This window comes from Vidua chalybeata, chromosome 9 (assembly GCF_026979565.1).
Source record: "Vidua chalybeata isolate OUT-0048 chromosome 9, bVidCha1 merged haplotype, whole genome shotgun sequence".
Lineage (NCBI taxonomy): Eukaryota > Metazoa > Chordata > Aves > Passeriformes > Viduidae > Vidua > Vidua chalybeata.
The window spans coordinates 15,143,212-15,170,360 of record NC_071538.1 but is presented as its reverse complement, the minus strand read 5'-3'; the positions used below and the strand labels follow the sequence as shown (position 1 = coordinate 15,170,360).

The 27,149-nt window shown below is 41.9% G+C and overlaps 1 protein-coding gene across 5 annotated transcripts in view; it reads left to right on the top strand.

Annotated features, from left to right (window-relative positions):
• Window positions 1-1,685: 1,685 nt before the first annotated feature.
• Window positions 1,686-27,149, top strand: part of ST3GAL3 (ST3 beta-galactoside alpha-2,3-sialyltransferase 3) — a 173,114-nt gene continuing 147,650 nt past the window's right edge. The window contains exons 1-2 of one of the 5 annotated variants that reach the window (XM_053950059.1): window positions 1,686-1,773; window positions 2,447-2,591. In XM_053950059.1, coding sequence (XP_053806034.1) covers window positions 2,477-2,591 — 115 coding nt within the window. In that variant the 5' untranslated portion in view covers window positions 1,686-1,773; window positions 2,447-2,476. Of the gene's footprint in view, window positions 1,774-2,164; window positions 2,206-2,229; window positions 2,592-27,149 lie in introns of those variants that run through there. The other 4 variants (XM_053950061.1, XM_053950060.1, XM_053950062.1 and 1 more) reach the window with 4 other exon arrangements.

The following is a 27,149-nucleotide window of genomic DNA, read 5'->3' as shown; positions in this document are numbered from 1 at the left end:
GTGGTTGTGTCCCCTCTCCACATACCTCCTCAAGGGGATATTGGTGCCAGTGATACCAAGGTGCTTGCATGAGTCTGTTGGTCTCTTGTGCTGTATCTAGAAGTTGTTGTTGGCATTCAAAAAACCTAATGGTGTATCAGTGTGACATGTGTCTCCCTTGTGTCTCTGCAGAGGAGCGTGGTAGCTCTGGAAGCCTGGCTGCGTGGGTGCCACACTAGCAACCAACTTGCACTGACTTCATTTGTGCAGAGCACAAAGTGGGGTTTCTGGCTGTGAAAAGGGGGCTGTATGAGCACCCACCAACTCTCCCTGTGACCAGCAGGAACTTTGCCTTTTGTCAACAGTGCTCAGCCAGCTCTGTGCTGTTGAAGGCAGCGTCTGCCATTCAACATCGGCACTTGGGCTCAGCTCAGTGGGAGCTGCTACCATGCTGGACATGATCTTACTAAGATTCCCTTAAAACGACCTTTTGTTTTCCTTCTGTTATCAGTGACAAATGGAGGGTCACTGGGCTGGTTACTAAAGATGTAGGTTTATTCCTCACTGTTTCTTTCCTTTCAGATGACTTTCCCCTTCACGAATAATAATTTCCCTTTGTCATTTCTATCCCTGAGAGGCGTTATGTTAGAGTTTGTCACTTGCTTTCTGCCTAAGGACCGTTAGAAGGCTGGGGCCAGCAAGAACGAGGGCAGTACTGTGGGAAGATTGCATTGCAGGCTGGTCCCAGGGCAGATGTGCAGTGAGAAGGTGGAGACTGTAACATACCGGGAAGCGTTTGGAAGCTGCACTGTCTGAGCTGTGCTGTGGAGTGGAAGGCCAGCTGGGGCGGCCCATGCCACCCGGCCTGATCTGGTCCAGTGGTGGAGGCTGTGCCACACCGGGGAGGTGGCGCAGAGCCGTGCAGGGGCTGGGCAGGACCTTGTTGGGTGTGCAGTGCTGGAAGGGTTTGCAGAAGCCAGACGACAGTGTGAAGGCAGTGGCTGGACGGTGCAGTAGGGACAGGTGCTGGGTGGGGCAGTGATGGAAGCAAACCCAGGGCTGCTTTGCCGTGTCGTGGCTGCAGCTTGGCTGGGCAGAGCGGGGCAGGGCTGAGAGGCCATCGCAGCTGTGCTCGGCGGTCGGGCAGTGCAGCACCTGAAGGGAGACGCAGCGCACTCAGTGCAGTGCCTGGAGGGCGGCCGATGCCGTGTCGCTGCAGGGGCGCAGCGGCCGGGCAGGAGCTGAGGTGCCTCAGCTGGCGGAAGGTGCAGCGCTCTGGGGTGACAATGTGGAGCCTCACAGCGAGTACGGCGTTGGCAGGGGCCACCCAGGGCCATGCCTGGAGGCACCGCAGTGCTCTGGAGGTGCCACGGCGTGACTAGGGAGCGGCGCCGGGAGCTGGAGGAGGAGCGATGCCAGGCAGCGGCCGTGAGGGGGGAGCGGGGCCGGGCCGCTTCCCGCGGCGCCACCGCCACGCGCTGATTCTGGGGGGCGCTCTGCGCACGCGCACCGCCGCCCTGCCGCAGCGCTCCTCCGGCGGGGACCCTCTGCCCGCGCGCCATTGGCTGCGGACGCCTCCCGCGATTGGCCGAGGCGCGACCTCCCGCGCCGTTCCATTGGTCGGCGGCGGCCGCTATGCGGGCGGGCCCCGCCCCGCCCAGGCGCGCCATTGGCGGCCGCGGCGCCCCCCGGCGGCGGCGGGTCCCGCTGGGCGCGCCCGGCATGGCGGCGCCCGCAGCCCCGCGCCCGGGGGGCGCAGCCGGCGGTCGAGCGCCCGGGGCCGGCGGCGGCCGGGTGAGGAAGGGAGGGGGGGAGGGCGTGTAGGGCCGTGCAGGGCCGCTCACAGCGGCTGGCGCGCCGAGCGGGGTCCGACGGGGCGCGGCGCGGCGTAGCCCGTAGCGGAGCGCGTCGAGGCGGGGGCAGCCCGGCGGTGGCGACGCCGCTGCCCGTTCAAACCTAGGCTCCAGCCGGCCGCTGTCAGCTGGCGCACAGCTACCGTCCTGCCCGGGCCCAGCGAGCCCCTCTCCCCAGGTGCCGGTACCGCCTCTAGGGCAGCGCGGCGTGCCCGAGACTCCGCGGGGCTCCGGCCGGCGCCAGCGCTGCGCCGGCTGCTCCCCCCGTCCGCAGGATACCCCGGCGCTGTGGGTTTGCTCCGTGGCGTGTCGGGAGGACGCGGTGCTCGCCAGGCCTCGGCGGCCAGGGCCGTGCTGGGCTCGGTTGTGTGAGGTGGGCAGGAGCGGGGCTGATGCTCTGTCACAGCGCGGCGCTGACTCTGTGACGGCCAGAACAGGCGGCTGTCTGGGGCGGTTCTTGTTTCGCTGATATGCTTTGGGGAACGCGTGTGTTTTATCTTGTGGAGGAGCGCGGTTTGGAATCTGTGCGTTATGATGGGTATAGGATTGCATGTTTTGGAGAGGATGCCCGTTGGAGAAGGTGGCTCCAGCCTCAACCTCTTTTTCTTTCTCAGGTCATGTAGAAGAGCAGATTTAATGTGAAGATGGGACTCTTGGTGTTTATGCGTAACCTGCTGCTAGCCCTCTGCCTCTTTCTGGTACTGGGATTTCTGTACTATTCTGCTTGGAAGTTGCACCTTCTCAGATGGGAGGATTCAAGTAAGTAGGGGAGCGGTGCAACTGTTCCTGGGCTCCCTAAAACGTCTGTTAAATAGTTGCAATAGTGGTGAGGTGGTGCTGATTTAGTAGTATTACGGGGATGTGACTAAGCCCACTCAGATGCTAGAGCTTTTAGTATGCTTAAGGGGTCGAATTTGACTACCTAATGCTCTTTATGGCTTTACTTTTATTACTGGGTACAAAAGCAGGTTCATGTTTTATAAATCTAGTATTAGAGATCTCGGTTCTTGGAATATTCTGTTAGTTTATGATTCCTAATTGTCAAAATAAAGAGGTATGTTGAGGTTTTTATTTCCTGAATCCTCTGTGCATTTTAAGATATCTAAGATAAGTTTGGTTTTTTCCCTCTGGTGAATTTTGATTTCTTTCTGTAATCATATATGCTGGTTATCTCATCCTCTTACTTTGTCCTTCAGAAATCCTCATCTTCCATTTCTCTTCCATGTTATTATCTGCCAACTATCTGTCATCTAAAGGGTGTCTTTCAACCTTTTTAAGCCCAAAGAGACATCTGACCTCATTGAATACAATCTGAGGATTGTACTGTGCAGTAAGGCCATAAAAGGTTACAGTTGCAATGAAATCAGGCTGAAGTTTGATTGCTCAGTTGCTGCTCTTATTTTTGTTTGTGTTGACTTTGCCTGCATGCAAGAACTATTTATTGAAAATATAAAAACAAGAAAACATTTCCCTCCTCTCCCCTCCTGCTCAAAACACAAGCCAGCCTTCCTTGCAGCTGTTCCACAGGCAGTTCCAGATGTCTCAGAGCTGACTGTTCCTCCCTGGATCAGCAGCTGAGAAACACTGATCCAGAACTGACAAGAAGCCACTGGTCAAATGTCTTCTTTGCTGTACTGTGTTTTTTGTACATGCTGATAGAGGTTTCTGCTGCAATGCTTCTTAAACTTTGCATTTTTTCCTACCTCTGTGCGCTCCAAATCTGTTGTTATGTGCTCTTAAGAAGTTTTGCATGATGACAGATGATGACTTGGATATGTCACTTGTGCTGATGCACTGATTTTGACAGGGGGACTACTGAGGTGCCTTGGACTAGAACAAATATTGTAAGACTAAATTTGTAAAAGGAGATGCATAATGTTTTTCTGAGCAGGGATTTTTTTCTTCAGATTTGTGCTTCAGAGAGGGAGTTAAAGATCTTGACTGTGTTTCTGCAAAGTAGCAGTTTTGTTGACAAGGTGTAGAAAATCCTTCCTGCATGAAAATAAGTACAGTTGTGGTTAAAATAAAATTTTATCCATATCTGCTATTGCATGATGATCTGTTATGAAATGATACCACCTACTATCCTTTACTTCCTTCATGCCACCAGGAAATCATGTTGGACTTCCCAAGGCCTGCAAAAAAAAACCTTTCATGCCACAACTTGTGTGTGATCTTTGTTACAAATGAAGAAGCAGCTATGTGTTTATGTGTTATGCTGGTGCTGGGGGAGGGTTCTAACTTTCTGCAATCCTCTTTGGATTTTGTGCCTTTAGCTTTGTGTGCTATTTGTTATTTTACACAATATCAGTTCCTGAGGAGTTCTGTGGTAACTTTGGTTTGCACTGCAGTGTTGCAAATCTGTGTGCAGATGCTGTGGATTTCTATAAATGGAACACCTTTACCTGGAAAGATGACTCTGAGTTGCAGCCTAGTTAGAGTGATTTCTTGTGAGTGCATTGGTTGCTTTTGGGTGCCCAGGATGTTCTGACAGGAGCACTGTGAGGCAACATAATGGACCTTTGGTTTGGTGTGTCTCCCTTTTTCTGATCTTTTGTGTAAAATGTGTCATTCATATATTCTTGGAAATTGCAGTGCTTGCATTAAGCTTGTTCAACATGTACAAAGAGATGATTTAGCTTACTGTTCTTTATCAGTTGCCACAATTGATTTAAGCTGTACTGTTATTCCTTCTAGACACTTTTGTGGATTGTGTCTTAAATATTGGATGAAGTTCCTTGAAATATTAGCATAAGCAGCAGTCTATTGTAAAGGGGCAGATGTTCCTTTTGAAACAGTAAAGATGGTCCCTGTTTTCAGTTGGTCTTCGGACTTTTTTATGCATCAAACCCCAATTTATTTATCATGTAATTTAACACAGGAGGAACTTGTGCAAAGTTCATATGAAGAGTTAATGTTAAATAAAAATTGTTCTATAAATCAGCATTTGGAAGTTAACAATTGACAGATTTAATTACTTATTTAACTATGATTAGGCCTTCTTGAGGATGTGTAATATGATACAATGTATAATGGGGCAATTATACTTTGTATTTGCTGAAGGGGAGCCTTGCTTACTTAAGTGCCCCAGATAGGTGGTGCGTAACTGTTGTGGTTTTATTTCCTGAATTACACTGCAGTGTGTGACCTTGTAAATTTCCTCAAGATTGATATGATAATGCTGATGTCCCCAAAGGCAAAACTCAGTCAGATGTGTTAATTTTGGGGTCCTTAGTAATCAAAGATTATTGATTTTGTGTGAATTATCTTCTTATTAAATTATTTTCATTTTTCTTGTCACCAGTGCCTTTCACCTGTTTAATAGTGACTCCTAGCTTCAGCAGTGACATTTGTCTTTGTTCTGTTCTTGGTGCTAGAGGAGGTATGAAACTAAGCTGATCCCAGCACCTGACACCCTTGCAATCTCTTCAGAGACTGGCTTTAGTAAACTTGACACCTATGATTAATAATGGAAATAAACAAATTTGTTGGAGAGCATGGTGGAAAACACTTGATCTGCTTATTTGCTGCTTGTGTGGTTTGTTTAGTTAATGTTTTAGAAGATGCCTGTGCTTATCATTGTCATGGATGAATTTGAATGGTAACTGTAAAGTGGTTTACTGTGTAAACTAGTCTTCCTGACACTTGGATATTTGTGTATTTAGCTGCTGAAGTAAATTAATAGCTAAATTATTTTGTTTATATGTACATCTGACCTCTACAAGAAAGGAGGTTAAACTTCGAAATAGACTGAAAGATACACATCAATGTTTCTCTTAATGTTCCCTTAACATTAAATGTTCTCCACTTAATGTTAAATCTGTCCTCCTTGAGTGATGCCTCAGTGAGTACTGCAAGATTATTCTCCTTCTTGTGTGACTCTGCACCTTGCCAAAATACAAATGAGAATAGGAAATAATTAATTTTTTAAAAGGCTTATCTTTACTGTGACGAGAATAGATTGAATTTGGCTAATGTGAACTAATTAACATTTAATTAAGTTCAACTCCTCCTCCTCCTATTCAAAACAAACCTCCAGTGACTGCTACCCTTCTCTCATCCTTTTAGTGAGTATCATGACTGGCTACTCTTCCCCAAGCCTTGTTTCATGTTGGTGTCAGAATGTTAGTTCTCAGAGCAGCAGCAAAGTACAAAAATAAGGGGTGTAATGCTGAATGCAGGAGGGCCCTTGAATTCTGGTGATGGCTGGTAGTACATGAGCAGGGTTTAGTACAGATTTCCTTTTTCTCTTTCCTGATGTTTGTAATGCAGCTTCAGTCTCTGACAGTAGTGGTAAGAGATGTGCACTGTCCCTGCACGTTCTTCCCAGACAGGCGATAACAATGGATTCCACAGCTCTCTGATGAAGTGTTGAGTTGCACAGAGGTGTGCTGAGCACATAGAACTGATAATGTGATGTGGGAGACAAACAAGGAAATAAATAGTTTGTAGTCAGGTTTAGATGTCCTGAACATTCTAGAAGGAACTTAGAGGAGCAAATAATTGTACTGCTGTTCTTTGTGTTTCTGGCCACTTGGTTGTTGGGGAATTCTTGCATAGTAATGGTAGTGATAGGAGCAGGCTTTGAAGGTCTGAGGCAGCCTCTTTCCTAGTAACTTCCCATGCTATTCCTTCCCTGGTGCATTTGGCTCTGAGGAGGAAGGAAGGTGTTGTCTGTACCAGTGTGAAGATACAGCTCATAGGAGGGTGCACTGTTCTTTGAAAAGTATGGTGGGAGATGGAGTTACTTAACCTGATATGTGTATAGCTGATTTTGCAACTTCAAAATGAATGTGTTGTAAGGAAGGAATGATTCCATTACAAAGCATCCTGGCAATGGAAATATTGGACTCATTCCCCCAAGTCAGCTTTTACTTTTTCCCCCTCTCTCTCAAAGTATTGAAGTATACTTGGGACAAGTACAGTGTGATGCTATTTTCTTGTTCTCTGTTGTATTTCTTTCTACATTACCACTGAACTAATTTAAAGAAATATATACTCTGCATGAAGTACTTTTGCCAAAACCCATGTTAATACAATTTGAGCTTGTCAGTTTGAATGTGGTTTTTGAAACATCTCCAGGTATGTTCTGTTGATGTCCTTAAAAAAATCAAGTCACTGTCATCTGTTGCTCTGTGTTATTTTCAACTCTAATTCTGGCAAGGCAGCCAAAGAGATAAAGCTTTGGAAAGAGATTTTCCGAAGGTATTTCAGGACCCTTATTCTTTTTACTCCTTTTTTTTTAATGTCTGTTTCCAAGGGAACTGAGGAGACATAAACAGGCAAAACTGATTCGCTTCTGGTTGCAGGTTTTTAATCTGCTTGCATTTCCATGGAAACCAGTCATGCAGCAAAAAAGGCTGAATTAATCAAAAGCAATCAAACCTTGATTATCAATATAAATACTGGTTTATCTCTTTCAAAGTGAAATGGTACTTTTGTCAATTCTTCTATTAGGGTCTAACAATGTACTGAAGAAATGGATCTTCTTGCAAGGGTTTGGAAAATGTTTACTCTTTCTGAGGTGGCTCATGGATGTGTGGTGGTATCCAGGGTGGATGGGTACAGCTGTTGCGTCTTGGGCTACTGGGAGTGTTATTTGTTCTGCGTCAAGGGAGTGGATCTTACGTACACTGACATCTGACTTCCTTCTATTCTTTGTTTAGTGAAGAACCAATGAAAAGACATTCACTTGGTGTGTGAGCAACTAGGCCATGGAGACAAACTTGTCCTCTTTGTGGAGAGAGTCACGTAATGATTTTGTGTTCTGCTGTGACTGTCCTACTTGCCTTTGCCAGAAGATGTGAATGCAGGAGTGCTCCTATCAAAAAATAACAACTCCAGGCCAGCTCAGCTTGGCACTGGGAGCATAAATCTGATGAAAGTTGTTTGAGCTGGGATGGCTGAATTGATGGTTAGGTGGTTGAGGGAGCATATTTTTTGGCAAGGCACTCACAGTGCTGTTGTGAGTGGTAGCAAGCAAATGGTGATGGTAACAATTTTAATTGCTCTCTATCTATGGCGTTAGCTTTAGGAGGGGGTGTGTGTGTACTCTTTAAAGTAGACTTTATTGCTGTTGTCTCTGCTTCTCAGGCTGGAAAGCCTGGAAGACTAACCTTGTGGACATTACTTTTTTAAAAAAGACTGCTTTGGCAGTATTGTGCAGCACTCTAAGCTTCCTGAAACAGTTGCTTTTTTTTTTTTTTTTTTTTTTTCTTTTTTTTCTTTGTAGGAAGAGACTGGGTACAGCACTCACATGGATTATTGTGAATTCTTTAATGTTTGAGTTATTAGTAACTTCAAGGTTTGTTTCATCCACTCAGCTGTAGTGTGTGTTTAGTGCTGTACTTTCTGCACCAAAATTGAGAACAAATGTTTAGAAAGTTCTTATAACATGGATCCAGCTAAAGTTTTATGGATCTCCACTAGTTTTCAGATGCTTTAGGGATTTGAGGATCACATTGATGCTTTTTTGAAATGCTAAAAATAGCAAGTAATGTTATTGAGGCAGCAGTGAATATTAGAAACAAAGATGTAAAAATAGAAGTTAAAACAAGGGTTGTCTGGTAAAGTAGCTTAACTTTTTCTCATATTGGGCTGAAGTATTCCACTTATGTTCAGCTTGAAACTTAAAGCTGTGGTGGATAATTCTTTTATCTGTGCAGAACACAGGAAAAAATTTATTTGGTGCCCAGAAATTGTCACTGCTCAAGTTACTTTTGTGCTCCCTCTTAGTCTGCCAGAATAAGGAACATGGCTGAACTTGAACTCCAGCAGCTCCAGGACACTCAGTTGTGGTAGTATCTTTCACAGCTGTAATTGTGCCAGCTATTTCTCTCTTGGCTGGAAGCTGACGTGTGTGTTCCTGATTGCTCTTGCTGCGGCTGTTAAATGTAACCACACAGAGTGCTGCCCAGCTCACCCAGGGCAGCTGCCTGTGTGCCACCAGGACAGAAGAGATAGTCTGCTCAGTGAATGTGAATTAGAGCTTATGAGACTTCAAAACAAAAATCAGAAATTCAGGAGTGCCTCTCTGTCTTTTAGAAGGCAGCACTTCACAGGACACACAAGGAACATAGGGGAATGAACGTGCTTCATCTTTTTCCCATCTGTTACTGCTTATTTAGTGAAATACACAGCATTACTTTATGACCCAGTTGTCTCTCCAGGAATTTGGAGTGCTGCTATAATATTAACAGTACAGGACAAAACTCTGCAGGGAAAATGGGAAATGATGCATGACAGAGCTGTTGAGAGAGGGAGCAGGTATAACATGCCTTGTCCTTGGGATTTCTCCAGAGGAGGAAACTCCCTGAATACTCTTCTGGCTTTAAGAGCATATAAGGTGCAGGTTTAATGAAGGTCATTAAGGGCATAGCACCCTAAGCATGTTGTGGCTCGAGGGGTGGCTGTAACACTGTACTTGTACTATCTTCATTTTGGGCTTTTTGGATTACTGTTTTAGTTCTGGACGAGTGCTGACTTTTTAGGAAGATGGAAAAGTAAAGTGCAAGAATACTTCTCCATCTCTCTGTTCACAGCTGGGCCTTAGTTTTGCATTTTGAAATAAGTAAGTTGCTCTTGCTTCTTTGATGCTGTTTGAGTCCCTTTCTATTTTCCCCTCTCTCCATTTGTGTTATTAGTGCTGGGTACAGTTGAGGAACTTGCCCAGTTTAAAACAGAGTGTGATTTTTGTTTGTTTCACTCAGCTGACCTCCGCCTGACTTAGTGTTTCACTTGCTTCACTTGCTCAACTTGTGCATTTTCTCCCTGGCTATCCCCACAAATTTTTGGGAAGGGTATGTTCCTGTGACTTTGGATGGGTGCACTGGGAGAGTGTTCATAAGGAGCAGTGTTCAGTGTCTTACATGCAGCCAAAGCTGTGTCCTCTGATATGGATTTCCAGAGGTCAAAGTGAGCAGTTTTCCATATTCTGGAAAGGTACATTGCAGTGAAAGCACTTTACCTCTGGTAGCAATTGCTCTGCAGCTGAGTGCTTTCAGAGGTGAAAGGATTTATTCATCTCAGCTGACTGTGAACCCCTTAGCAATGCGTTCAGCTGGAAACAATACCTCCTTGTGAGAGCTGTGTCATCCTTAGTGAGTGGTTCTCTGCCTCTCCTCCTCACCGTGCATCCCCCACCTCTCACCTGTACCATTGCAGCACTGGCTCTAGTCATTAAGGTATTGCCAACCTCAACGGGAGCTCCCCCCACCACTCATTTGATAGAAAAGATGGCACTTTTTCTGTTGACTTTGATACAGACAGGCTGGCTTTGGGCACCTTCCATGCTCATTTCAATTCTGTTTCACATCAGTTCTGCTGACATTGGGACAAAGGATGTAATTTGTGATTTGTCTCAAGTTGGACAGCTGCTGCTGCTGTGATCTGAGCATGGCCTTGGTACTGATTCTGACTGTGCCTGTGACACTTAGGGATGTTTTTCAGAGGAGATTTTTCCTAGTTTGTTATCTTCTGTCAACATTATCACTATAACATCTCATTTTTTGTCATTGCAGTCTGGGTTTGCATCACAGTGTCAGGCTGAGGCAATAAAGCAGCCAAACAACCTGGGTATGACTTGCAAGGACAAGTACACTTAGGTCATGAGGTATAGCTCTCTATGAATTATGTATCTACTCTGCATTTCAGAAGGAATGTAATTTTGCATCGAAGCAAAAAGTAATTTGTACTGTGCATGCATATCCTGAATAGATGTTTGAACCTGAGGTAGCTGATTTCAAGTGGTTATTCCTTCATGGCACTGGGTGATTATATTGCTCTTGTATTCATTGCTTTCCTGAGAGAGTAACAGTGAGTGAGGATAGTGCCAAAATCCTAGTCAGGTACAGAAACTAGGGGATGTTTCTTAACCAGTTCTTGGTATTTTGCATAACAAAAGGCCTCAACAATCCAGGAAGTGTGTATCTCTGAGGGTCAGAATTTAGCATTCATTGCTCAGTTCCAAAAAAAAAAAAAAAAAAAAAATCAGAATGTGTTAAAATCAGCTATTTCCATTTTTAAGTGCTTATAAACATGCATTTTTTTAAACTTCTTTCATGTCCTGCTGGGATCCCTCCTACTTTAACTCGGTTCTGTTACAGCATGTCACTTTTTCACAGTTGTTACCCTGTGAGTTTCAGTGTTTGGAGACTGATTAAATGTGAGTCATCAGAACTGCAGCAGTGCAGGAAGTGTACCCCTTAATCACTCACAGAACAAAAAGAGTTAATAACTACAGCAAAGTTTAAATGATCTCTTTTATAACAACAATGAGTGTGCATGTTCCAAGGAGGATCTTCTTTCAAAGCACTATGAACAGAAGCATGTATGCTTTAAAAGAAGTAGTGAAAAAAAGATGGCACAGAAATTAATAAAAGCTGAGTTTTCCCAACAGTTAAGTAGCTGATGACTTCCTGCTTCTGAAGGCTTACCCTTACTGTTGCAATGTTAATAATTTATAAGTGCAATTGCATCTATTTGTCTTTGTTACAAGTTAATCAATCTCAGAGTAGCTATAAAATACTACGTAAATATTGTTTCTTAGCTGTAATTGTGCTCAGACACTCTAATAAAAAAATGTACTGAGGCACATTTCTTAGGATGAAGGGAGATGAATAGACTTGACTCAGAAAGGCAGAGGAAGCTGAGGCACAGGAAAGTCAAATTTTTCTACGTCATGCAGCAGCTCAAGGGCAGAGCTATGAATAGAATAAAGGTCCCAAGGTTTTTCATCTCAGTCCAGTTGGCCAAATGAGACTCGCTGCCCTATAATTACACATTCTATGTCTGTAGTTCAGGAGGGCAGCAATATGTTGAAGTTGCTTGCTTGTGGGAGAGGTCACCTGTGGATGCTTGTGAAAGTGCAGTATTTCAGAGTACTGTACTGATAATAAAGCATGGTCTGCATGGGCAGTGCTGGTGGAGTGATGTAGGTACTGTAATTAGGGCATGATGTGGCTACTGTGAGTTGCTGCTAGAAGCTGCCTCAGATGCATCTGTACAAGTGCCTTCAGAACAAAGTGTACAACCTGAAATGTTGTGAATTCCGATCTTTTCAGCCTTCAGATTTGCCTCGTCGAAGGCCCTGTACTTCACGCTTTCTAGCTGCTTCAATACCAGGGAGTAAGGGAGTAATTTTTTTTTTTATAGTGGAAAAGTTAAATTTTGCTCTCCATACATAAGGTCAGGACTCTCTGTTCTTCTGTTTAAACTCTAAGAAAAATACATGTTCAGGCAGACTCAACTTCTAGAATTTCTGCTCAAACAATGAAAGACTGAGCTTTCACAAAGAGAGGAATAACGAAACAGTTCAGGCTGTTTTAACCACAGCAATCACTAATGCTGTGGGTATAATTAGAAACCTAATTACTGTGAATTTACTTGCAAAGACTTTTCAGCCTTTTGAGACTTGCCCCACACAATTCTATCAGGTTCCAAGTAGAGCATGGGTGGTTCTCCATTAAACTGCTAGGAAATTAGTAATGCTGCTTTTTTTTCTGTTAGCACTGCTGTTATAATCTCTGTTTAAAGGTACCTTATCTGAACAATGGAAGGGCTTTTATTATTTTTCATTATGATTCATTTTAATATTATTTTCCCTATATTTGAGTCCGGAGCTTTTGTGTTTGGGTCAGATACTTCATTAAAAGCAAAAGCCTGAGTTAATGCAATGTAAAGAGTGCAAATTGAATTACAGTAGAAAAATGTGTTAATTTTGATTGAATTTTCTAATTTTGTCTTTTTATTTAACAGTGCTTCAAATATAGTTTTAATATTTCTAAACTTCTGAAGTACAGGTTTATGCATTGATTTTAATTAGGTATGAGGAAGGAATTCTTCACTGTGAGGATGGTGAGACACTGGAACAGGTTGCCCAGAGAAGTTGTGAATCTCCCATCCCTGGAGGTATTTAAGGCCAGGCTGGGTGAGGCATTGACCAACCTGGTCTAATGTAAGGTGCCCCCTGCCCACAGTGGAGGAATTGGAGCTAGATGATCTTGTAAGGTTCTTTCTAACCCAAACCATTCTGTGATTGAAAAAGAGGCCTTATTCATATTAAAAAAACATTAAAGCTTCAGTACTGTATAACAATATATTACTTCTCCTCACTGTGTATTTGATTTCCCACAAAGTTGTTTTTATAATTACAGCATATTGTATTATATAAAAAATTGTCCTTCTATGAATAGAAACTGTGCCATTATCTGAAGAGATTTTGGGCTGGTGTTTTTTGACCTTTGAACACCTTGTTTCTTGATGTAGTTACTAAAACTTGTTTTTTTCCAAGAAGAATTAAAAATAGCTTGTATACTAAAGCTAAGTATTCTTTACGTTGTACTCTCCTATGCAAATTACACTTCCTGTGTCAAAGGATGGGTGGGTGGATAGATGGATGAAGGACTAGAGAAATTTTCTGTTGTTTAGTGGATTTGCCACTCTTCTGATACAGTCTTGATGCAGATGCAGAATTCCTTCTTAAAGATTAACTCTGACCTCAGGAAATGGCAATTGAGAAGAACCATTAGGGTAAGAGCAAAAAACTTGGTAAGTTCATTCATTTCTAGAAAACTTTGTGATTACAGCATTAAAAGGAGCTAAGAAAAGAATTTCTTACTGCTGACTTCAATGTAATTTCAGGAATTTAGGACTATGTTTTTGTTTAATGTACAATCATGTGGTCAAATGATTTAAAAAGAACCCCTAAACTATCTTGGCTGTTGTGTATTAATTATTGGTGTTGACATAATTTTGTACTAGTGTAAGTTTACTTTGTTCAGCAGTTGTGTGTGTGTTTGTGCCTTTGCAGGAAGGGAATTACCCCATAAGTAGCTTTACTTATCCTTGTCCCCATTCAGTATAAACTGATCTTGGGATGGTTTATTTCTTCAAGGACCTGTTTATAAAAATGTCTAAGATGGCTATATAATAAATTTTTACTTCTTCCTATGTGAGCATTTTTTTCATGTTTTATACTTGTCTGTTTCTATAAGTATTGATTTTTTTTTTTTAAGGCACATCAAGCCTCATGCTTGAAGTGAAAGTTGCATGCATTTTTTTGGTAATGAATTAAGATTTTTGCCTGGTTCTGTGTTAATTTTTTTCCCCAGTCAAATACTTCAGTCTTTGTAAAGACTAAATAACATGACAAAGTAGGTGATGTGAAATGGGATTTCTGTACTGGAAAGTTTTTGCTGAGCTCCTGGCTAAGCAGTTTCTGCTCCTCTGGCTTGTGTTCAGATATCTAAAAAACTTGTTTGTGTAGTGAATTAGTCCAGGGAACTGATATTGTATGAAAATACAGGGACTTTCTCTTCCTTCCCCCTTCAGCTCTTTAGGAAATGTTATTTTAAATCCGTCCTGGACAGAGCGACATGCTTAACTCGGGGTTTTTACGGTACCATCAGGGTTTTTACGGTACCGTCAGGGTTTTTACTGTAGCATCAGGGTTTTTACGGTACCATCAGGGTTTTTACTGAACCGTCAGGGTTCTCCCGGTGGCTCCGCGGAGCCCCGCAGGTGAGGAAGGATGGGCGGCCGGGCCTGCAGAGGCGCCCGGGTACCGCGCGGGGGCAGCAGAGGCCCTGCCACGCCACGTCACGGCCACGGCAAAAATGTTGGGTTAAAAAAACCCACGGAAAACCCCACAAACAAAAACCCAGAGCTTCCTTATTTTCATCGCAGTTAAGAATGGCAGCTGCCCTCCCCTGGGTGAAAATTAAGAAAGCCTTCTGTGGAGTCATTTGGTTTTACTGTACCTCAATACGGAGAAACCTCGCTATTTATATCCACTTACATTTAACAGTCCATTACTGTTGCCTATAGCTATGTTCATAATCTGATCATTCAGATGACATCCTGTGACAAATTTCTGGTTTTATCTCCTGACACTGGTGTTCAGAAGGTCTTTCCTAATGGACTTTTTTTTTTTTTTTTTTTGCATTTAGTTGAAATTCTGTATTTGCCCAAAGAATCTGGAGAGATCACATGGGAATATAAGGTTTTGAGTACCATCCTTGCATTATTGCAGGGAGAAGAAAATGTAGACAAATCTAAAAATTTTAGGAAGTCAGACTTTGTTACTTCATTTATTTAGAAAACAGCTCATTCTATTTAAAGGACTTCTGCCAGCTGAGGAGAGAGAAGAAAAGTTGTTACTATTTAATCTAATCTCATGGGTTGCTGCTGTGGAGAAAATCTGGATGCTTTTAATCTTGAATAATTGGAAGGTCCATAAAACCTGCCGATCCTTCTGCAGAGGTTGAAGCAGGAGGAGAATCAAGACACATTTTATAATTTGAATTGTTTTCCATCAGGTAGAATTGATATTGGAGCTGAAAATAAAAGTATGCTGCAGTCCTCTGACAAGTGATGATGGCATGTTTATAATTATTAAAACAACTGCTGCTCTTAGTTTCACGTACTTTAAAGAAAGAAGTAAAATAAAAGCTTTGGGAGACAAGTTTGTGTTAAGAAGCACATCTGTTGTATATGTGTGTCATGGCAAAGTCTGTGTAGGTAAGTTGTGCCCCTCTGTCACTGTAAGTCTCGTGTAAGGATGGCTGGGGCTGCTCAGGCCAGAGGCACGAGCAGCAGAGCATCTCAGAAAACTGACAGGGGGGTTAGCAGGTACTGTTCTTTCTCCCATCCTATTCTTCCTGCAGTGTGTGACCTTTGGTTTCCTGAGATAGATATGTTACCTTTTTACATAATAGTGTCTGTTAAGATTTTCAGACATAAACTTGACTGACTGCTTTGCAAACCTATATGAGAGCTTCTGTTACCATCTTCACATGGCATTGAGCTTCCCAGACTAATGGTGTCTGAAAAAGCACCCCTAAAGCCTAGTTAAAACATAAATGAGTTAAAAAGATGGAGAGATAATTAATGTTTCTAGAAATGCTTGATAAAATTGCCCTAAATGAATGGCAACGTATTCTGTTTGTTTATGTCTTTTCAAAAGGTATTTAAGAAGACAGGGTAGTGAGTGTTTAACTCTGTGTAGAAATTACAATGAGACTCTTAAGAATTTACCTGAGTTCAGAAAATAATTTAGCATCTACGTAGAGGTTTGAAAGGCTAAGAATGTGTGACTAACCAAGATTGTAGAAAGCCAGATTAGGAAGGAGAATGAATAATATTTCAAGATATTAAATTTCTTTATGTAAACTTGCTTGGAAAAAAAAATTATAATTGAAGCTGTTCTTTTCCAAATGTTTCCTATGTTGTAAGCACCTGAAAGATTAGGTGCACATACTACGTTATTCCTTTGAAAGCAACTGATCTTTGTACTACTTAGGTTTGCACATGATAACTGTTGACATGACATCAGCTTGAAGATGAAAGTAGATTCATTCTAGCAAAGCAGGGTGAGATTGCGAATTAGTCATGGGAAATATCAGAATTAGCCGTATTAATAAAAAGAAATATTTATGAAATATTATGAAACATATTTATAGAAATATGTTCAGAATTTCCATCTCTGTTCTGTTGTTTAAAGCAGAATGTTTTTGCTCTCTCACCTGAGTTATTTGTATATTTCTCTCTGATTCTGTTTAACCATTATTGTTGCAGGCTTAGTAGTAGAAGAGCTCTTTTACTAAAGGTGACTGTAGTACACTCATATTTGTGTGCCTACATGTGTAATGTGTAAAGAGTGAGAAAAATAACCCTTTCCATCTTATATTATGTGTCCAGGTATGGTAAGCTAGAGGAAAATAAATCTACATGGATTAGTTTTAATGTTCAATTCTTTCAGGTTTAAAATACCTTTAAAAAATCTTAATTGTTTTTAAGAATAGAGCAAGACTTTGCAAAATTGGAGGATAACACTAATTGGATTGAATGCAACTAAATTTCTAGTCCAACCTCCTGGTCAAAGCAGCATCAATTATTAGCTGAGACCAAGTCTTTATCCAGTTAGGTTTTGAAAACTTCCAAGAATGGAGACTGCACAACCTATCTGTAGAGTCTTTTCCAGTGCATCACTATCTTTGTGGTGAGCAGATTTCTCTTTACACCCAACAATCCAAACCTCTCATTTTACCTTGTGCCCTCTGCCTCTCGTCGTCCCACCATGCGGCACTTTGGGAGCCAGGCTCCCTTTTCTGGGGAGCTTCCTGCAGGTGCTGGAGGGCTGCCCTTTGGCCTCCCCCAGGTGCTGTCTTCTGCAGGCTAAACAAGCTCATTGCCTCAGTCTCTCCTCACAGGCCTTGTGTCAGTGCCCTGGTGTTTGATCATCTGCTCAATCCCTGCACAATCCCTTGTTTGTCTCTAGCCTTCCCTAGGGACCAGGCATGACGTAGTAGAACAGAGGGTTCACTGTCATTTGGAGTGGTTTGGGGTTTTTTTTGTATTTGGGTATTCCTGTACCTCTTGTCCTAAACTTTTTTGCTGTTTTATATCAGTTAAATAGTTCTATATACTTTTTGGTATGTCACCTTCTATTTCAAACACCTCTTTATCATGCATTTGTTGCACTTGAGGTGTTGTATTGGAGTTGGTTGAAGAAATGTCAGGTCAATGAAGGGACGCTTAGCATGGAATGCACAATACTGAATATACAATAACAATGCAGGTATTGATGTTGCTGCCATAAAGGCCTTATGCTTCTCAAGGAGTCCAAAAGCAGTTACTTTTAAGGGAGTATGGAACAGAGTGATGAGTAGAAAAACATACTTCAGGTACCAGGCATGCTCTCTGGGCAACCTGTTCCATTGTGCTCTGGTAGAGACATTTTTCCTAATGTCCAGTCAGAACATCCTAATCTGTAACTTGTGGCCATTGTCACTTCCTTCCCCTGAAGGACTTACAGGATAGAGTGACAATTGAATATGTGTTCCATATGCCTACACTTTTTTTTTTTGGTTCATAATTGTAGGTATAAAGTGAAGACCAGAAGACAATGTGAGAAGTAATTACCAAAATAATCAGGGCTGTCTCTTGAAATTACAGAACTCAACAGATGAGAAGGTCAGTGAGGAAAGGCAGTGGCTCTTTGTGCAATACTTCTATTTCAGGCTCTGAGTGCTTGACACACAGCTGTTTAGTAAGCTCAGAATAACAAAGAACTGTTTGAAAGAGAATGGCTGTTACTGACTGCTGTGTAATCAGAAGCTGAGGGCTTGTGAGAAGATGATGGTTGCAAGGGGGGCCATGCATGTTGTAACTGGCTCCCTCCGGAGAAGGCAGAGCTGCTGAAAATGGCTGGATTGGGTGTGAACACTGCTGTGTTTTAACCACTTCTGCTGCTGCCAGCTATTAATGATAGGCATGTCTGGATTGTGACTAAAAATGTGGAAATACCTGGAGTGTTGAACATAGGTTTGTTCATTATAGAAGTGACTATACATTTGGGGTTGCAACCTGTTTCAGAGGGATTTGGGGACTGCAACGTGTTGCATCCAAAAGGAGTGGTGTCCTTAAAGTCTCCCTTGTGTACTTATGTTTGGTTTTTCTAATTCTTTTGAGCATTTGTATTGCTTATTTGATCATGCTTCAACTTTCTGCACATCTTTCTTCAATTCAATTTTCTTCAAGTTCTGCACTTCCCGGTGTAGCACAGATGTTGTTTTCCAAACTATTTTTGAGGTAGTTTATTTTTTCAGTCAGGCATCCACACTAAGCTCTTTAAATATCTCCCGTGAATTGCTTCATTGATTCAAAACTCTGTGGTATAGGAGCACTGGAGGTATTTCATTAATTGTGCAGTAAGATGCTGCTGGCAACCATAGTGTTGTATGTTGCAAATTCATTTCCCTTTTGAGCCCTTTTAGCCATTGCACAAAATTGTCTGTGTTTCTGCCTGCAGTGACTGCACCAACAGTAGTGGTTATCTCTTCCTCATAGCAGCTCCACTTACTGTCCTTGAAAGGTGAGATTTCTAAAGCTACTAATCCAAAACAAGTACCATAATTTCTTTTCTTTTAGTAGGAGTTGAGAAGTAAGTGTACTCCTTTTCTAAGATATTTTATCTTATAATATTTTTATAATTTCCTCCTAGCATGTGCCTGTTTACACTTTATAACATATTTTAATTAAAAAGCATTACTTGTGGTATTTCCTTTGTTTGTGTCCAGTGGGAGCTGGTGGGATGAATGTTTCCAGAAGGCTTCATTTTGCATAGATTGCTGGGTGGTTCCCTTCCTGCATCCTGTACAGTGTGAAGCCTCATCTTCTGGAATGTTTGTCTGGTCCAATAAAGTGTTTGGGGAATGCAGTTACATGGAATCACCTGGGGTATAAATCCCTTGCAATTGTGTGTTGAATGTTGGGCTCTGTCAGGATTACAAACATGTGGAGGTGCTTGCATACTGCAAGTTTCATCTTGAAGACAGATGCAAATCTGTGTTAATATTTTTTAATTTCTCTTCTCTTCCGTGTTGTTTCTTCATCAAGGCAAATGTTTTTTGGCGTCTTTCAAAGGACAGACTTGAACCAGTCTCACACTTCCAGAGGGATATTGGTCAATTGTACAGAGAAAGAAGTTACATTGTTGTGATTGTAACCTTCTTAGGACTTGGGTAGTATTGAAGAATAATGGTTCTTTGGCCATAAAGCAGAAGCTGCCTTCCTTATTGCTGTCCTAATGCTAAAAATGGTTGCAAATTAATTTTCTTTTTTTTCTAAGCACTGACAGGAGCAAGATAATATCAGCAAGTGAGAATATCAGTTCTGAACAGTCAGTCTGTAGGTAAGAAAGGGATGGTGTTAAGTTCCAAAATAATTATGTAAGTTTTGAAAACATAATTAGTATTTATTTTAAACGTATTTTCATATTTATGTTATGTACCTCAGTGCTGTTACCTTGCATTTTTGTACTCCTGGCACTCTGACATTTAGTCCAGCTACCTCACTGGCATTAGAAACAACAGGGAGTGAGCTGGAAGTACAAGGCAGTTTCCTTTCCTTCTGTATAACATTTAGGTGCTTTCTAAGATACTTCAGTAAATATTTAATTTGAAAAATTATTGTCCTATGCTTTTTTTAAAATGTAGATTAATAAGCTTGATTTCTAGTACTGTGTGTTTTCTTGATTATCTGACCTTAAATATTACTGCTTGGTTTAGAGGTTGTATATTTTAATAATGGCCATTAAAAATGTTTTCCTTCATAGGAAATTGTAGCAAATAGCACTGGAAAGAACTACCCCAGGTCTTTCTCTGGGCTTTTAGAAGCAATATTTTTAATACCTTTTTATTCCAACATATGTCATAAGTACTCTATAAAATCTAATCAAGGAAACTGGTACAATCTGTCCCAGTGCTTAATTGTTCTTCCCTCTAGACAGATTTTTCCTGATGTCTACTCTAAATCACTTTGACCACAGTGAAGTCAATTGCAAGCTTTTCTGACTTTCACTCTCTCTTGTTTTGATTTTTTTCTACCCTCAACTTGTGTTTGTGAGTTTTTGATTAGCTGATAAGCTTCTTGCAGTCTTATTTTCTTAAGATTTGGGCTTTATAATCTTTCTAGTGGAGAAATTTTAAAAAAATATTCAACATTGTTACTTCTAAATACTCTCTAACTTGTGTGTCTGTTTCTTGGAGTGTGGTGCTCCAACATATATTTCTTTGGAATGAGTGGAATAGAAAAATGTGGTTTGCAGTTGTGCTGTAGTTGATGCTTTTCAGTGCAAAGACATGGGGGATTCATTGTTGTGGTGCCAATTCAGATGAGCTTGCTGTTCACTATAACTCATTACAACACCATTGAGTCCCCTTGGAAGTACTTTGTTCCCTTGCCAAGATCAAATATTTGTATACTTGCCATACATTTGGAAATCGAGTTGCTGTGAAATGTATGAAAATTTGGTTCTAAGTCTGCTCTTGATGGAAAGACATGAAACCATCCTTGAAGCTTCAAAGTTGTGTCCTTTGGTCAAAGGCAACTGACTGCTGTTTCCCATAGCTTCAGAAGAAGACACTGAACAGGGTGGAAGGGTCTTATTGACAATATAGTTAAGGACAACATGTTTTGTTCAGTTTCTTTTGGTTTTAAGCTCTGTAGACATTTTCTGTCATGTGTCACCCTGCCCTGAAAAGTTTTGAGATCATGCAGTAGTGGTTTCTTTTCCATTGCAAGTTGTACAAGTTTGTTGTTCTTCTTCTCTGTACTGAAGGAGTTCTATTTTCTGTTTTGTTTGTTTGTTTTTTTCTGTAGTTCTGGATTATACTTCAGTGTATTCATTCACAGTTCAATTTTGGCATGGCCATTTTAACCATGTAATCTAGTTAGTGTTCCTTGCTCTTGTATGTCTTTTGCTCCTTGTGCTTGTTCACACAGGCTGCCTGTGGTGAGATACCTGTGCTTCACATCACACTTGGGGGCATTTTTTCCCCTGTAGTGCTCATACGGTTTGTGCTTATCCTCCCTCATGTTGCCTTCCACATGATGGGACAAGAACAGCAGTACACTCAGTTTCTGAATTTCTCTGCTGATGAAGATAATCAGCTGGACACTGTGAGGATGGTGTCTCCTCAGGTTCAGGGCTTTTGCTGAAGCTTCATGGTGACCCTGCGTGGATGGGTCTGGAATCTTCATCACAGGGGAGGCCCATGGGATTCTCTGCCTCACCTCCCTGTTTCTGCTCTTGCTGTGCTGCATCTGCAGTGTGATGGTCCTTCTTCCAGCATGGGCATGCTGGGTTATCAGGGGATATCAGAAGTACAGGAGTCTTCCTGTGTTGTTTCCCCTAGGGCCATTTGCCAGATGGGATGTAGCCTTCAAGTTGCGTTTTGAAAAACCTTGTGGTTTTGGATTTCTCTGATGTGTGGCTGTTGAACAATACACTGATTTTAAAATCTAAAACCCTCTTTTGGCTTTACAGAAATGTTCCAGAAAGTATTACTGTGGTGTTGACTGGGTCTTGTCTTTCTTAGAGAATAGCCTTAGATTTATTTTCTTTTTGTTAATTTTAAAATATTAATTTAAAAATTATTTCTAAGGCTAAAACTGTATTTTTCTAATCACAGAAGAAGGTCTTGGGACAATAAATATATTAACATTATAACCAACCCAAAACCTGGCTCTGTAGTAGGAAGTAGCCAACATATCTGGAACATCTTTACAGGAAGTGAGATAATTAATGAATAAAGCTAGGTAGGTGCTTTTGATGGATGGAGTATTCCGATGGTCAGGGCTGGATGTCACCCTATGCAGTGCAGCTTTGGAACAGCAGAGGGTACTGTTGGTGTAAGATAAAAAATGAGGTTTTTCACACTGAGTTTGGAAATTTTTTTTGCTCCTAATATGTTACTCATTGGAACTGTTGACATGTTATTAGTTGTTGTTGGATCACTGCCCCATCTTCAGAGCATGCATTTATGGATTTACTAAGTAGTTTTGTGGAGAAGCCCCCAATTAATATGAATGTTTTCTCATTAGTTTTGATGTCACAAAAAGTGCTTCAAAGATGTGTATTCCAATACAGCTTTTTTGTCCTTCAGTGTTGAGGAAGGACTGTTCCTTCTTTCTTCTAGATTGAGGAGTTGATTATACTGGAACTTTCCAGAGAGTTTTTCTTCTGGAGATAAACTATAAAAAAACCAGTAAAGGTTTGGGGACAAAGTTGCAATTATTCCATCTCTTGTTGGACAGCCGTACTCTCTCCTCCTGTGTTTTATTTACCACATTCTTGCACAGTCTCTGGCTGCTGTTCACCAGAGTTGTGTTTTATTTGAATGTCAACAGGTGGGCTGTTATTTAAGACCCACTTTTAAGGAATGTTACCATTTTGCCAGGGATCATTTCAGTTCCATGGAAAGGACCTGAGCTTTCCAAATCTAAGTTTCTGAGAGTACAGTTACATAGTGTGTTGATTTTTGTGGTAAATCTGCTCTAATTGACTACTTAATAGTAACTTTTTTAAGGACTATTTTTGGTGACTTCTGTCCCATACTTTTTCAATGATCCAATTTACCACCTCCCCTCACCCTGTGACCAGTTGTGATGGCACAGCTGTGCTAGGGGCAGTTGCAGGGTGTGCTGGGCCACACAGGGTGTGAAAATCTCCTAAATTTTGCTTTGCTGTGAAAGTATCCTGTGTGTCCTTGAGCTTGGTGTTAATTTGGGGTTGGAATTGGTAATCCTGATGGGAGTGAGACACCTTCAGTTTGGTCACTGCTACATTCTGACTCTACTGTAATGTACTTATGGAAATGGTTTCAAACTGAGAGTGTAGGTTTAGACTGAATATTAGGAAGGAATTATTTACTGTGAGGGTGGTGAGGCACTAGAAGAGGGTGCCCAGAGAAGCTGTGGCTGCCTCATTCCTGGAAGTTTTGAAGGCCATGTTGGACAGGGGTTTGAGCAACCTGGTCTAGTGGAGCAGGGGGTTGGAAGTAGATGGATTTTAAGATCCCTTCCAAACCAAAACATTCTGTGATTCCATGGAATTCTGGTATTGGCTTATTTGATATTAAGTTGGCAAAAAAAACTACTTTGTGAGTGAGGTTTTCTGCTTTGCAAAGTGATCTAAGCCACAATGTCAGAACACACCCCTTGTAGGTATAAGATATAGTAGGTATAGTAGCAAACTGACTGAAGCACTTCATGTGCTGAGTCTACCTCTCATCATGGTTTGTCCTCATGGTCCTTCATTCTTCTGCATGTTTCTGGGATGGTAGGTAGCTTTTAGTGGTGGAATCTGTTGGGAGCAGAAAACGAGATGCCTGGTAGGGGTAGAGCTACAGTGGAGGGAGGAGTGGGTAGAAAGATATTAATGTGCCTTTGGGCTTTGGCTGCAGGAAACACTGCCAGCACTGGCTATAACTGTGTTTTGAAACATCACTTGCATTCTTTGTGCTTCAACCCTCACCTTTGTTTCTACAGCTTACCTTGAGCCAGCTGTTTGTGTTTGACTGATGGCATGGCAAACAATGCCACCCTACTGCAGAAAACCAAAATGGACAGGCATCTTGCCAGTTTGACCTTTCAGCCTTGTGATGGCTCAAAGGAGGGGGCCTAGAGGAATGGGCTGTTTGGGGCAGTGGAGGGAAGCTGTGCCTTCTGTGGCATCACTATGTAAATTTTCACTAGCAGAATGCAGGGCATTAATAATCCAGCTGCTTGAAATCTTCTGAAGGGTGGAATTTGATGGGGGAATTTGTCAGTGCAGGACACTTCAGTCATGTTGAATATGTTGAACAACTCTAGAGAAACTGCCCAGATCCTTCAAACTCAATTCCTGGCCAAAACACTCCAGTGTTCACATTGTATTTAACTGGATGCTCCTCTTGTGAAAGCCAGTAGTAAAACCAGTTTTTTATGGGTAATAATCATGACCTCAGCAGGATCGTTGGATTTTCACTCCTGGACTCAAATAGTAGCCATTAGCAATATATTTCATTATACTGGGAAGGAAATTCTTTGTAAGTGAACCCTAACCTTGTAGTTATTAGATTTACCCTGTGCTCTATTCAGGATAAATTGAGTTCTCACTTTTTTAAGGCATTGTTAAGAATTTTTGCCTGGCATCGTCTTACCAGCAGACTGGAAGGAAGGTTTGGTTTTTTTTTTTTGCATTTGATTCCTCTGCATTTAATTTTTTCTGAAGCAGTCTCAATTGAGGGGCAGTACTTGCACTAAAATCCTAAGAGCAATACTTATTTAGAACACAAGGGTGTTTCACAGAGTCACAAAATAGTTGTAACTAGGAGGCACCCCCATAGTACAGATATGGGTTTTTTCTTAGATTTAAACAGAATTTCCTGCTTCTCAGTTTGTTCCCATTGCCTGTTGTCTTTTCACTGCGTACCTCACCTCTGAGCCCATCTCTGCCTTCTTTAATCCTTCCCATCAGGTTATGTTACTGAGATCCCCCTGAGCCTTCTGTGCTCAAGGCTGAGCAATCCCAGCTCTCTCAGCCTCCCCTCGTGGCAGATGCTCCAATCCTTTAATCATCTTAGCTCGCTGGACTTGTTCCAGTGTGTCTCTCTGTAGAGGGGAGCCCAGCAGTGCCCCAGCCCTGCAGCAGAGCCCCCGTGGTGCTGAGCCAGGGGAAGGGTCCCCCACCCTGGGAGCTGTTGGCTGGCTTTGTGACCAGGGCATGCTGCTGGCTCGGTTCAGCTGCTCCATCCGGATTCCCAGGTTCTTCTCTGCAAAGCTGTTTTCCAGTAGGTTGGCACCCAGCCTGTAGGGCATAGTTATTCCTCTCCAGGAGCAAGACTTTGCATTTTTCTTTGCTGAACTTCATGAGATCTGCCTGCCCATTTCTCCAGACCTTTTCCATATTTTTTTCTTGGCAGGAGGCCCATATTTTCTCTAGTCTTCTTTTTACTGCTCAGTTACTTGTAGATGCACTTCATGTCCCTGACTGTTTTCAGCTCCAGGCAGGATTGACCTTCCCAAGTCTGTCTTTGCACACTAGGGCAGTGTCTTGACGTTTGTCCCTGCTCACCTGACCCCGCTCCCACCTCTTGTGTGCATTCTTTTTATATTTGAGTATTGTCAAAAGCTCCATGTTGATCCATGTAGGTCTCCTGGTACCGTTGCTTGATTTTCTGCACGTTGGCTCTATGATTCTTGAACATAGTGAAGATCATTCTTCAAAATGAGCAAACTCTCCTGCACCAGTCTTCTCCCAACGCCCAAATCCTGTGGGTTTTTCTGAAGCTGGTCCCTGAATTCTGCTCTTGTGAAGCCAGATTTATGATCCCGCAATACTTATTGTTTCCTTTGCCTTGGTTCAGATTTAAGGTACCTGGCAACTTCCCTGGCTTTAGTGTCAGCAATCTGCATTTATTGGAGGTGGCCAGGTCAGTGTTTTAATCTGAGCTAGTATTTCAGTATCAGATATTCATACTTTGAGTGAACCAGACAGACCAGGTGTGGATATGTGCTAAGTGTTCCTGCAGAAGGCTGTTTGTTTTTTTTTTTTTTTTTTTTTTTTTTTTTTTTTTTTTTAATGTTCTTGAATTATATTTACTGATCCATCTGTTCCTTATGTGTGTTGGTGTCATGTACCAGTGCTGGTACTGATACCATTAGTGTCTCCCACTCCAATTGCTGGTCACAGATTTACCTTAGAAAAAAAATTCTATGTAGTTAGATGTCATTAAAATGACTCCTTTTCTAGACCCTTTCTCATTCCCTTAATGGGCTTAAATTTGCACAGTCTGGCCATACCCTGGATTGTTCTGACATCATGGTATAACCCAAAGAATTTCTTCATGCTAAACCTGCCCTATCCTGCATGTATGCATTAAAAAAAAAACTACACAACTAGCCTAGAAATTATATAGGCTGTTCTGTTTATTACAGCTCCAAAATCTCTTCAATATCTATATGATCATTTATAAGTTTCATGTACCACGGGTATGGCCAAGGTATGATGGGATTCTGGCAAGTAATCTATGTGCTTTTTCAGGAGTGGTTTTCTCAGTGGAATTTATCCAATACCTTTCCTCAAGTTCTGCATCTTCTCCCAACACCCTATTATCTGTAAACAGTGGCTCCAGTTACCTGTAAGCAGTGGCTGTACCAGATGATTTTAAAGGAGAGTGGATACAGAGTTCTAAAATGCTATACCTCAGACAGATCCTAGTTATTATCAAGTACCCTGGTTATGACAGATGGTGAAATGCTGGCAAAAGTGCTTGCAAAGTGATTTCGGAAGGCTCTGCTTGCTGTCATTCACTACTGCCAAATTAGCTTAATTAAAACCAGCTGTGGGAAAGTGCTCTGCTGCAACTGATAACTTTGTTTCCTTCTCTGAAGTCTTGTGGGCCTGGGGCTGGTGATAAGGAGCCTCTCGGATGCAGTGAGGATCTTAAAGTGGTTGCAGTTCTCTTACATATGTGCAATTTTGAAGTTGGCCCTCAATCCTGCTTTTGGCTTGCGTTTCTCCATATGGAGTCCTTGGCCTTGCGATGCTGAGGTTTGTGTATGGCCTCGGATAGCATCTACTGTGGTTAGTGTTGCCATTTCTTGATTTGGTTTGGGAGAGTTGGTGGGCATGTTTGTTTTAGTATGGTTTAAAAAGAATGTCAAGGTTATCCAGCCTGAGAAAGTCACTCTTTTATTAGTTTAAAAACCTTATAAAACCTAAGAACCTCTTCCTCTACAACCAGTCTCTGACTTTAAAACCCAACAGCTTAAGCCATTCAACACAGTTTGCCTTTTCTGAGTGACCAGCAGGCCTTTGTGTTTTGTGAATTGCTCTCTCAGGCTTCTGCAGTAGTCTTTTTTTTGTAGAATGCCCTACTCATTGCTATCTCCCTTCCCTTAATCCTCTCCTCTCTTTCCCTATCATCTGCTCAGTTGTGCAGGCAATTTCATAGTCAAATTTAGGGCCAAAAAGTTGCCAACATTGATGAC